Source organism: Chinchilla lanigera, unplaced genomic scaffold (assembly GCF_000276665.1).
Source record: "Chinchilla lanigera isolate Chin_1 unplaced genomic scaffold, ChiLan1.0 scaffold00021, whole genome shotgun sequence".
NCBI classification, from domain to species: Eukaryota; Metazoa; Chordata; class Mammalia; order Rodentia; family Chinchillidae; genus Chinchilla; species Chinchilla lanigera.
In genome coordinates this window covers 25,718,793-25,731,897 of record NW_004955422.1, presented here as the reverse complement: position 1 = coordinate 25,731,897, position 13,105 = coordinate 25,718,793, and the positions used below count along the sequence as shown (strand labels likewise).

Below are 13,105 nucleotides of genomic sequence, written 5' to 3'. Positions count from 1 at the left end.
CTGGGGATTTAGCTCAGCGGCAAAAGCGCCTGCCTGGCAAGCGCAAGGTCGTGAGTTCGGTTCCCGGTACCGGAGGGGAAAAAAAAAAAAAAAAAGCAGAATTAAGATCTCATCATCTGCCTGGCAAGACTAAGGTCCTGAGTTCAATTCTCGGTACAAAAAAATTAGGATCTTATATAGCATCTACACATTAAACCATTATTTTGCAGTTTTAATTATATAAAATTAAAACCACTGAAAACTCATAAAAATTGACAGGAATTTTTTGTTTGTTTTCTGAGAGGGTCTTGCTGTGTAGTCCAGACTGATCATGAATTCACTATATAGTCCAGCCTGGCCTCAAACATCCTGTCTCAGCCTTCTGAGTGCTGAGGTTATATGCATTCACCACCATGCCCAACTCCCAAGCACATTCCTTAAAATTAGCATTCACATAAATTGCAAAGGTGCCTTTTTCCTTTTTGTACAACTACAACAACTGCAAGTTTAAAAGAAAAAAAAATAGGACCAACAGCTACCTCACAGGGCTCTTGTCTTTTCTGAATGGACTTTTGCTTCGAGAACGTCGTCTGCTGCAATGTTAAAAAATTTCAGAAGTTATCCAACCAAATACATCACATTAGTTCCTTGAAAAACAATTTAAACAATTCAGAAGTATGTTTTAAAAACCTTAATTTGATGCTATGAGGCAACCCAATCTTTCCTCGGATGGCACTGTTAAATTTTGGTCCGGAGCTAAAAAGGAAACACAAAATTACACTAGTTACAGGTTTAGGGTCTTGCTAAGATCGCGTTCATGCGCTCTCCAGCAAGTTTAACATTGTTTAGGCTGCTTGTGTTCCACCTCATTTATGAAGAGGAAACAAAAAGACTTTAAAAAAATCTCAACTCTATCCCAGGAATGTTTTCCTTATATATATCCATACTGGACCACTGAGAGGTGCCAAGACCAAAGGTTACAGCCTCAAAATTTTTACATTTTCTGAAAATACTAATAACCATTTTCAAAACTCCATATGCATACATTCCAGAGACTTAAAAATATATACACATAAAAGTAAGAATAAACTGAGTCAAATTCCCTCACACCAACCATAACTTGTTAAAGCAATCTGGTGTGTATCTCTGCAGTCTTTTTTCAGTATATGTGTATATCAAACGTACACATACAATACACATAAGTCTGTTTTAAGTACTTTTAAAAAAGAAATTTTTTTTGAGACAGGGTCTCACTGTGTAGTTCAGACTGGCCTTGAACTCACAGCAATCCTCCTGCTTCAGCCTCCAAGTATTGGGATTACAGCCATATGCCACAACAACCAACAAACAGTGATTTTACATAGTCATGCCATGGTCACTCTAATTCTTTGACAGCATGGCAGCACATATAATGCACCATACATCAGGTTTTTTGTGGTAAGATATTCTATAATTAATTCACTACCTATTCAGAATAAAAACTTCTTGATCACAACTTTTTTCAAACGGCATAAAGGTAACTTTGGTTAACACCAGTAGTTTTTGTCCTTTTTAAAGACCAAGCTTAAATAGACCAGTCAGACACATGTCCCTTAGTGCTTTCCTCCTTTCCTATTCCAGAAGAGTAGCAAAATTTAACGAGCCTATATTCAAAATTAGTTTTGATGAAAATTAGCCCTCATCTACCACATTCAGACAGTCTCAAATAAAATTATTTTATACTTAAGTGGGTTCCCCTTCCAACTCAGACTAATAGTAATAAAAATGCATATTTACTAAATAAATGTGCAGTTCAAGTAAAATGCTATTTTCTTTTCCTTAATTATGCAACTGTTCTAAGGTCTATACTTAAAAGTCACTTGAAACTGACACAAGAACAAAATCATCTTCCTATAAAATCAGATCAGGACTCGATTCAAAATATCTATCCTTAACAGAAATTACAGTATGAATTTTTGAAGTTACTTTCTCCCTCCCATTAGTTTATTCTGGTAAAATAATATAATCCCATTTTAACCATGTAGTATATCTTAATGCACAAAAGTTTTTAAATACAGCATTCAGAATCAAAACAACTATGGGCCAATTTTCATATAAAAAGTACATGAAATTAGCAAATAAGAGGAACCTAGAAAATAATGGTGGTTTTTTTTTGTTGTTGTTTTGTTTTTGTCTTTTTGAGACAGGGTCTCACTATGCAAGTTCAGGCAGCCTTGAGCTCACTTTGTAGCCCAGGCTGGTCTCAAACTCACAAAGATCTTCCTGCCTCAGCCTCCTGAGTGCTGGGATTACAGGGTGTGCGCCACCACACCTGGCTTCTTTTTTATTTAAAGTTTTTTGAGACAGTCTTGCTATGTAGTCCAGGCTGGCCTTGAACTTATATGTAGCCCAGGCTCAAGGTCACAGTAATCCAGCTGCCTCAGCTAGAATTATAGCCATGAGCTACCACTCCCAGGCAGAGTTTATTTTAAAGACAGAAAAGTCAGAATCAGATTCAATACATCACTAACCAACAAATGCTTTTAACTAATACCAAACATTTCATGAAAATCAGTTAAGTACTGAGTGCTTTATCTACACTTTCTTCTCATTCATTACTCATTTTTACCTTATGTGCAAGTTACAACCTTGTTAAGAAAAAACAAAAGCTTGGAGACTAAGTAACTTGCAAAGACTACAAAGCTCTGACTCAGGCCTATCTTTGAAAGCAAGGCCTCACTAAATTCCCCAGGCTTGGCTAGAACTTGAGATCCTCCTGCCTCAGTTTTCCAGAATGCTGGGATTGTAAGCATGCACCACCATGTCCAGCTAACAGTGTGCTTATTAAAAGGCAGTAACATCAAATCATTCCATTTTAATCTTTGTTTAAAACTGTAAGTCGTTTCCTTTCCAAAGCTATTATAGTTGAATATTCATAGCCATAATAAAACTTGTTTAACCACATCCAAATTTCTGTAGTGATTACACTTTCAAAGCACTTTTAGTTTAGAATATTCTTTTTGGTTTGGGTTTTTTGTGTGTTGTGACAGGGTCTCGCTGTGTAGTGCAGGCTGGCCTCAAACTCAGTGATCCTCCTGCCTCAGCCTCCTGGAGTGCTGGGATTACAGACATGAGCCACCACACCCGGTTTTAAAGAATGTTAAATACAAATAACAGGTGGTGAGCCCAAAAAAGATCTTTATCAAGCATACACAACAAATTCAGTGTGTCTTTTCATCTGAAAACAGCTACACAGCCAGGATTTTTTATTTACTGTTACATATTTGTAACTTCTCCCAGGCACATGAACTTTAAAACTTTTTAAACATATAATACTTCACACATCTTTAAGCTTTTTCAAGCATTCTAATGCTTTAGCCTAATTTGGACTGACATGCAATTAAAATATTTTACCTGAATTAACAGAAAGTTGGTATGCCTTACTTAGTACAAGTCTTATTTGTCCAATTTTTTTACTTCACTAATCTTTAACGGCAATATGTTTATTTAACGTTTACTATTCCTCAAAGAAGTGGTTTTGGCTCACTTTTAACCAAACACCTAAAATATTTCATAATTCAAATCCCTCAAACTAAATTGCTATCTGAATCGTCAGAAAATATTCCTCTAGTCATAATCATAGTTATAGTTACATACTAAGGACTTCTGTAGCGGCCTCGGAATCTACGATCTCGACTTCTTGAGCGGCTCCGTCTCCTTTCTTTGCTTCTACTTCGCTTCCGTTCACGGCTTTTGCTCTTTTTCCTTTCTCTATCTCTACTACGCTTTCTTTCCTTACTTTTGCTTCTCTTTCGTTCATGACTTCGACTTCTGCTCTTGCTTTTTTTCCTCCTAAGAAAAGAAAAATAACCATTATCTTGCTGATTAAAAAACCTATCCCCCCAAAAAAAAGCCCAACATTAAAACAGATTTCCTTTTATCGTCAAAAAAACTTTTAGCCCTTTTGCAATTTTATTTTGCTATTTTTACTATCATATAATGACACATAATCACACTTAAGGGAAAACAATTCCTAGGTACAGTAAGAACACCCCTCCACTGTCTTACATAACTGAAAAAAGATCAGTCAAGAGGTAATTATTAGAGAGAAACCATGGTTTAACAGTAGGAACTGCAAGGATCTCTTGAGTTAACGACAGCTTTCACAAAAACCAGGACTTGCTGGCAAGTATAATTTGAAACCTGAACTTTTAAATAGCTTAATTATAGCATAACAGACCAGGGGTGGGGATTTAGCTCAGCGGCACAGCGCCTGCCTGGCAAGCGCAAGGTCAAGAGTTCGATTCCCGGTACCAGAAAAAAACCAAAACAAAACAAAAATAACAGGCCAATAAGTATTATTGTAATTCACAAGTTATATTAATAAAATAAAAGTTACAATGGTATATGCTTACATTTAAGTACCAGCAATGGATCATTTCCAAATTTTAATTAAATATACTAATTTATCATAAATCAATTTTGATCCAATTTACAGTAGTATTTTATACTTCCAAAGAATTATATAGACATCAACATTTGGTTTCCAACAGCAAAATTACAAGTAATTACAAAAAAACACTGAGAACTAATGCATTCCAACACAAGATTTTTATGTAATTTTTTTTTTTTTTTAAAGCAGTACTGGAGATTGAACCCACAAATTTGGGCACGCTGAGCAAAGTAACACTGTGCTACAACACCAAGTCCCCCACCCGCTTTTTGTTTTTTTGAGACAGGTTCTCACTATTTAGAGTTCAGGTCAGCCTTGAACTCCCTGTGTTCAAGGCTCAGCTTCCAGGTGATAGCACTATAGGCATGAAACAACATGTTCCCAACCCCTATTGAGAAGTCTTCCTAAGGTGCCCCAACTGGCCCCCAACTTGTGATCTTCCTGCCTCAACCTCCCAGGTGTCTAGGACGATTATATAGGTCCATGCCACTGAAACACCTTTGACTTAAAGTTAAACACACTACAAAATGGAGTACATCATTTTTAAGCCAGTTTATACAAGCCTATAGGATGCAATAAAAAAGATCAACTTGACCTTCATAAATCTTTACAAAATCTCAAACTCTGAAAGGTAAAAAAGCCAGTCGGTTATATCTTCCTATTCATTTCTAAATTTTTCACATGATTTGTCCCACTCCTTTCATAATTAAATCTAAAATCTGTACCTGTGTCATCACCCAAAATAGAGATGCCTTCAGATATTTCAATGAAAAGCAATATACATTTCAAAAGAAACTTATTCCACTAAAACGTCAATTTGTAGTGGGGTTTAAAGACTGAACATTTTGACAATTCTACATCATTACCCGGAAATTAACAGTTTTAGTCTTTATCAAAGCTAAGTTAGCTATTGAGGTTTGCCTCAAAGAACCTGTAAGCAGGTTATCTTAGAGTGCATTAAAAATAGAAAAATGAAGACACCCACCTTCTGGAATCTTGAAACCCACACTCCAATCACAAGGAGATGTAGAGCTTTCCAAGGAGGCAGAAACTTTGTCTAAAATTTCAAGATAATCCACCTGACTGTCAGAAATGTATATGCTAGGTAGCACGTGACAGAAAATTAGGCTACACTCATTATTTATATAGAAGTCAAACCAATGCCCAGAAAGGCAGCAGATAACATTGTCTTTATTGTCTCAAAAACCTGACGCTAGCTCTTAGACTAAACAATTCTTATGAGATGGCTAAAACCGAAAGTCCTAAACATGATCAACTCAGTTAGGGAATAAGGTAAAAAGTATCCCATCTACCACAAAAAAAGGACAAAAGTTTTTGCCCTATTTAAAGATGGCCTGTATCAGAGAGGCAGCCAACATACTTTTACCTCTCACAGGTCCCAACTTACTCTGCCAAAAGAAAAGACTTCAAAGACCAGACAGAGTTTACTTTAAGTATTCCTAGGACTTTTGTTAACAGTCTCCACCCACATCTGAAGGCAACCCAGACAGGTAAAAAGACAACATAGGATGACATTCAGAGAATACAATCTTCTGCATATACAGCCAAGAGAAAAATTTGAAGGTACTAGAAACAAGCATATTCTATAATAAATCTCAACTTCAAAAAACATTAAAGAGTGTATCAAAATCCATACTAATAGTCAAATCCTGTTACAACTTAAATGGGACTTTCCCAAGTCTTTAGTGGCAGTGGAATTTTGTACTGAACATCATTGAAGTAAATGGTCCACTGGGCTGGGCCTTTGGACTTTTTGGTTATATGGCCTCTGCTGTAAAGGTGTTTTGCTATAACTGGATTTGACCTCTTCCATGTAAGAAGATCTAAATTTTAAATGCAAAGTGTTCTGGAAAATAAGAAAAAAAATAGAAAAGTCATTTATTCCAAAATCTATAGATAATCCACACCACAGTAGCCAATATATTTCAACTGTGTCATTTCATTATCCTGTAGTTCTTTTAAAGAGCTTAACCAAATAAATTGTGGTTTAGACTTTGCAAAATAGGTTACAGTGACAAACATTTCCTTGAGGGCAACCTGAAGTACTTAAGGTACTTAAGGCATATTTTGAGGTCTTTCCATCCTCAGGGTTATAGCTCTTCAAAAAGTAGGCTAATTGATAACCTACACGTGTTATATTAAACTTAGTACCTTTTACTACAGGGATATAATGAAGTGTATGTGCTGATAATCACAATTACTATTTTTAGAAGAAAACATTTAGTCAATACTTTTTCAGAATATACACTTTTCTTAGTACCTTATAAACTATTACCTCAACAAGTAATGGCTTTTAAAACCATTGAAATTTTAGGATAAAAAATGCAAAAAGGCAGCTTCCTTTAGTTAAGACATTTAATTTTCCCTAAATACCAAAGCAAAGGGAGAACATTTTACTTGTTTCATCTATCTCTAAGCATCAAAATTTTCATCTACAAAATGTTTGAATTAATTTAAGTTCCTTCAGAAAAACTCCTGACTAAACAAGGGAACCATTTATTTAATCAGGTAGAACAATTCTGACAAAAATTTTGTACATTTTAAAAGATTACTAAGATCAGAGTTTAGAAACAGTCTCTCCTTAAAGAATTATATGGCCAATTACATTTTCTATTCATTTATTTACTCCCATGGGACTCCTTCCTTACATTAAAAAAGCCTCTAAACATCTTTTATAGAGAGCTTCAAGCTCAATTACCTTATAAAAGCTTGATGGCATTAAGGAGCTTACATGCAAGATAAAAGCAAACATAAAAAGGAGAATCAAGGGGTGAGTAGAGAATGATAAAAGATTTGTCCCCTAAAAGCATACGTCCTCACCCTTTTGGCACTTAATGTGATATTACTTAGCCAATAGGCCAGACCTATGCACTGGCTAATTTATGACAATTTATATAAATATCTCTTCCTGGGTTATTTGAATTTTTTTTTTTTTTTTTTTTTTTTTGAGACAGGGTCTTGATATGCAGTTCAGGCTGGCCTTAAGCTCACTTTGTAGCCCAGGCTGGTCTCGAACTTACAAAGATCCTCCTGCCTCAGCCTCTCAAGTGCTGGGATTACAGGCGTGCACCACAACGCCTGGCAGGTTATTTGATTAGAGGACTAAAAAATAAAAAATTAGAAAACCATTACTTCAATAATACTAAAAGCAAACATAAGCCTGCAGTAATTTATGATTACTTCTCTGACCACAACTACCAAGAGTAAACACATGATGCTCATATATACTTTTCAATAGTGAATAGGAATGACTCCCATCTAAGCTTGTACCAGAAAAAATAGTATTTTCCACAAATTATCTCATTTTTGGTCCTTTACTACATCTTAAGGGTATTATAAAAACAGAATATGAGCTTTAGCAAAACCTGAATACTTCAAATACAACCATTTTCTCATCCATGAAATTTTATCAAGCTACCTAACAAATTTGTTGAGGATGGAGGTAGTTATTGTGAAGCACTATGAGCACTTACGCAGAGCCAACAAAGTGGCTATTTTTATCACTTTTCATTATATGTTATGGATTCATGAATGTGGTACAGTATTTTTTTTGATGCCAGGAATCAGACTCAGGACCTTGTGCTCAACAGACAGACTCTGCCATTGAGCTATATCCTCAGCCCATGATAAAAGTATTTTAATGACATCAACACAGGCTAGTAAAACAGCCCAATAGTTGTAAATATGACCACTAGAATCACTAACCTTAAGAGCTGAAAAGAAACTTCAATAGATCCCAGTCTTTTTTTTTTTTTTTTGAAGGCAGTCTCACTGTATAGAATAGGTTGGCCTTGAACTCATTTATGCAGCCCAGGCTGGCCTCCAATTCACTGTGATCCTCCTGCCTCAGCCTCCTGAGTGCTGGGATTACAGGTGTGAGCCACCTCGCCTGGCAGGTTCTAGTCTTATAAAGAAGATCCAGTTTAAACTGTTCCAAACTTTTTCTGCACTGTATTCTATACCAGTTTGTAGCACAAAGTTCCTTTTATGAGTCATTCATCTACCTCAAATTCCACATTTATAATTAAAGAGACATTAAGTAGGGGCTGGGGATTTAGCTCAGCAGCAAAAGCGCCTGCCTGGCAAGCGCAAGGTCGTGAGTTCGGTTCCTGGTACCGGAGAAAAACCAAAAAAAAAAAAAAAAAGAGACATTAAGTACTTAATTATACTATCTCATTGCTACCAAAACAGCTTTTCAGGATTAAGGAGCAAGGATTCTTTTAGTGATTTAGGGTCAATAATACTGTCCATGGCTATTATCTTCTCTAATATAACTCTTCACCCTTTCAAATTCAATAGAATAAAATAATTTCATTGACAGTGTCACCAAATATTAAGGCAAAGTTAACAAATTTAAAAGCAAAACACAAATTCTAATGTAAGAACTCATTTTCTCTTGTTTTGACACAGGGTATACCTATGTTGCGCAGGCTGACCTCCAACCAACTCACAATCCTCCTGTCTCAGCCTCCCAAGTAGGGGGATTAAAATTGTGTGCCACTGCATCTGATTTAACACAGAACTCTGAACCAGATTATCATGATGGACTTGGAAGAGAAGGTGTCCAGAAGGTCCCTGAAACCAATACCTAAAATCTAGGAGGGAAAAGTCCACAGTTTCACATACTCAAGGAATTTTTTGTCCCAAAAGGTAAAGAACCAATTTTCTTAGAAACAAAGAAAAGCTTCAGATGGAAACCTTAGTATGATGGTTTAGCCACAGGAACACAACTTAAGATTTCAAACACAAAGCTCACCATAACCACCCCCCAGGTTCCTTTCTAAAACTTACTTTTTGCTACGTTCTTCATGGCCGTTAGCACTGCTCAACTTGTTCTCATCCTAAGCAGGGTTGATAGAAGAACATCATGAGGACGAAGTGGTAACATTTCATTTCAAGTTGTCAAAGGGTAAAGGGAATAGGAATAAGAAAATACAAGACAATTTAAAAACTAATTACTTTTAAAGTTTAATATGGAAGGCTATAAAAAAATTTAGATGGTATGTGTTTAACCACTTTGTTTACAATTATGTCATCAGATACAAAAATAAAAATTCCACATTAATACATTAAATTTTACTTTCTTACATAGCTTATATATTAAGTTATCCAGATTTACAATGCTGAAGTGGTTAAATATAATTTCCATAAAACGTTTAGTCCTGTTTTGACTTTTATTCCATGTGCTATGGTCCCTTTTGTCAGTACCACGGCTCTATTTCTGCCTAAGCCCCAAGTGGCCATGCTAGCAGCCAGCCACTATCGATTTCCTGTGACCGATGCCATTCCTGAGATCTTCGCCCATTTCCGTTGGAGGGTTGGGACTGTAAGAGCTTGATGCCACCTCTGTCACACATCTCGCCCTGAAGCAAACAGGGATTCACACTGCTTTAGTAATGTTGACTCCCAAGAACCCAAGAAAGTCAATTAATAATCCACCAGTCCAACCTATACATTTCCTACTTCCATACCTGTTCACATGGAATTACATCCATGTTAAACTAAGACACAAGAATTTTAACATTTAAACAGAAAGTAGTTCTTCAAGAATCTATGCATCACAAAACTACACACATTAAAGCTATCAGAATGAATCCAAAAGGTACCACATGGCCGTGCTATATACTCAAAAACAAACGTATTATTTTTTAAAAGGTTTAGTGCAATGTTTAAAGTTTGATCACATCAGCTATAGGAGCATAAGTGCTAACTTACAAAGTTTATATAGTTTGTGACACCAGTGATAATGCATGCATTCTGCTATTTTCACCACCAACTGGTGAAAAGAATAAAAAGTGAATTTACTTTTACTGTGATACTGAAATGGGTCATATTGTATTAGGCAAAATAATCCCTTTGTAGTTTTTAGTGTGAAATACAATGGCAGGGCCTAATTAAAAACAAAACAATATGGAGAACAGTAAAACAGTCAAGTGACTAAGCTGTGATACTGCCTCTTTTGTTTTTTGGTTTTTTTTTCTATTCAGGGATCCAAGAATTTTAATAATTATTAACTGAGAAGCAGATCGCCACCTGCCTGTTTTAAGATTTACTATCACCAGTCTTTCATTTATGTGTAAATTTTTAAATCTCACCCACTTCTTAAAAGACTTCTTAAAAAGATTTACTTGCTATAGACTGGTTATACTTTGTTATTCTTGGACCCCTGCTATTTTCCCAAACCACTACCATTCACCTTTTTGCTATACCAAACTGGAGCTGGTAATTCTTAGTTGAGTCATTTTACCTAGGGGACCACGGTACAGCGATAAGTCACTCAATTACTACCTTATGATTGACAGTTCACACTGGAATCAAAGGTGAATTCATGGGAGTAGAGGTGAGATATCGTTAGGCAAGTCTACAAAGAGAGATAGATGGGCATTTATTCATCACGCTGAAGTGAAACTACTGCACAATATTATTACATCAATAGCATATATTTACTTTTGTAAGTTACACGTAATGCATCTCTGATAAGATAAATCAAGAGGGCTCCAGGGAGGTTAGTTTACATTTCAGCAGTAGTTTCGTGAATGCTAAATTAAGAAATATATAAACCTCACCGACATGTTTTCTCACCTTCTTGTAAGGAGCCTCAAGCATTGCTTCAATATCAATATCGTCTGCCATTTTCTCTAAACACCTAAGAAAAAGACAATCTAATGAGTAAACATTTTTAAATTTTTTTTTTTTTTTTTGAGACAAGGTCCAGCTATATAGGTCAGACTGGCCTTGAACTCACTATGTAGCCCAGGCTGGCCTCGAACTCACAGCCATTATTCTGCCTCAGCCTCCCGAGTGCTGGGATTACAGGCGTGCGTCACCACGCCCGACTCCAGTTTTCAATTTTTGTCTTTGGTAATTTTTCTTAACCGACGCACTCCAAAATCTTTCAAAAGCCCCAAAAGGGCACAAGTGTCCTAAGGTACTTTACTACCGTTAGTTTAAGTAAATCTGAAACGTTTCTTGCCCCAAGCACAAGGAAAAAACGGAAGTCCCAATTTTAAGTCTACAGTGAACCACAAAACCAGAACCGCAGAGCCTCGGGCCAGAGCACCTCTCTCCGCACAAAACCCGTGCTGCCATTTTAGGGGCAAAGGGAAACTCCCTCGCGTAGGGAGGGGTTGTGTGCCAAGGCAGCGCTCGGCGGGCGCCATGTTGGGAAGCCGCGGCCGGCGCCGGCCTCGGAAGGGGAGGCCGCCATCGGCCGAGGCCTCCCGGGGGCCCTTGCCACCCCAAGAAACCCGACTCTTACCACCCGGACAAGGGCGCGGCCGCCAAAATGGGGCCGACTCCTCAAGAACCACACACACCCACGTCGCTAAAAAAACGACAGCAGCGTCCCGCGGGAAGGAACCAACCCCCGTAAAACCCAGTATGAGGGACCGCGACGGAGCCTTACCTGTGCGGGCTTTCGGACGCCTGTACCGCTCGTATTCGCCAAGTCGGCTGCCGCTGTTGCTACTTTTAACCCCTAGGCCCAGGCCGCGGTACCGCCCAGCCCTATTAATAGGGCTGAGAGGGCGGATACGCCTAAGCAAATCTAAAAGAAACAATGGAATTAGAGGAGCCCGCGCGGAAGACCAGGATGGAGGCTTCGGCAGCTGAGGATCCACCCCTGCGACAGCGTCAGCAAGCTCCCTGAAATGGCGGCGGCTGCTTCCTCGTACTCACATTCACCAACACACATACACACAAACACACGGGGTCTCCTAGAGCCCGCAGCACGGACTCTCGCGAGAAATTACCCTGAGTTCCAGCCCGAAGAACACCAAATATCGCGAGATCTAGCTATTGCCCCAGCGACAGTGGCCCAATCTCGCGCAATGATTGCGCCACAGACGTTCCCATCCCCCTTTCAGAGAGGCGCCTTGCACTCTCCTTCCACCTAAGAATCTAAATCTCGCGAGAACCCACAGCTTTCCAGAGCAAAGACAGTTGGTGCCCTATCTGTCAATCTTCTAACTCTCAGCTGAGCGGCGCTCCGCGTTCTTCCTACGTTCGTGGCGCCTCCTCGCAGCCATCTGAAGGTTTTCCTCTCATAGCCGACCGTCCCTCCCTTTCCGGCCTCCCACCCAGGTGGTTGTCAAGGTCGCCATGAGGCGATCTAGTCCATATGGCGGTGGGATAAAATGGTCATTCACTTACGGCGCTTGTCCGTCGAGGAAGACAAAAGGAAAAACAAAAGAAGACAAAAGGAAAAACATGTAAGAGACAAAGCGAGAAGAGAATCAGGGGTTGGAGGACAGAATAAAAAGTTACTCTGCCGTTTAGTGTCAGTGGGCTAGGTGAGGCAGCACTGTCGAGCTTCGAAAAATCATTGGAAACCCTGGAGACAAGCATAGAGGGGGAGAAAAAATAAAACTGTGCCTCCATCAGCAGTAAGTTAGCTCTGTATCCCCTGACTTTAGTCTGGCCTCGTGTCCACTTTGGTATTGTCTCCTCAAAAAGTCCACCTTTGCTCTAAATTTGTCTCCTTACCCCTGAAGACAGAAACCCTGACAATCCAAACATTAGTTTGTCACTTGTTTTTTGGTTAATACTGTGACGCAGAGCAGAAGTCATTGACTAGGGGTGTTTTCCTCCCAGATAATATGTTTGGAAAAATGTTAATGTCTTCAAGCAAAAGTGTTAGGAAATCTGTCAGCAGTTTAAAGATGGAGCATAAAA

General features: G+C 38.3%; 1 protein-coding gene and 1 long non-coding RNA gene across 5 annotated transcripts in view; both read right to left on the bottom strand.

Annotated features, from left to right (window-relative positions):
* Rbm39 (RNA binding motif protein 39) overlaps nucleotides 1-12,127 on the bottom strand; it is a 35,987-nt gene extending 23,860 nt beyond the window's left edge. For 2 of the 4 annotated variants that reach the window (XM_005384769.2, XM_005384770.2), the window contains exons 1-6: nucleotides 11,838-12,127; nucleotides 11,015-11,078; nucleotides 9,224-9,273; nucleotides 3,616-3,810; nucleotides 670-735; nucleotides 519-572 (exon numbers count right to left, since the gene is read on the bottom strand). In XM_005384769.2, coding sequence (XP_005384826.1) covers nucleotides 519-572; nucleotides 670-735; nucleotides 3,616-3,810; nucleotides 9,224-9,273; nucleotides 11,015-11,065 — 416 coding nt within the window. In that variant the 5' untranslated portion in view covers nucleotides 11,066-11,078; nucleotides 11,838-12,127. The remainder of the gene's footprint in view (nucleotides 1-518; nucleotides 573-669; nucleotides 736-3,615; nucleotides 3,811-9,223; nucleotides 9,274-11,014; nucleotides 11,079-11,837) is intronic. The other 2 variants (XM_005384771.2, XM_005384772.2) reach the window with 1 other exon arrangement.
* Nucleotides 5,584-8,242, bottom strand: LOC106148467. The gene is made up of 2 exons (XR_001233937.1): nucleotides 8,138-8,242; nucleotides 5,584-6,278 (listed from the first exon to the last, which is right to left on the bottom strand). It is a non-coding gene; the product is annotated as an uncharacterized LOC106148467 (long non-coding RNA).
* Nucleotides 12,128-13,105: the final 978 nt, after the last annotated feature.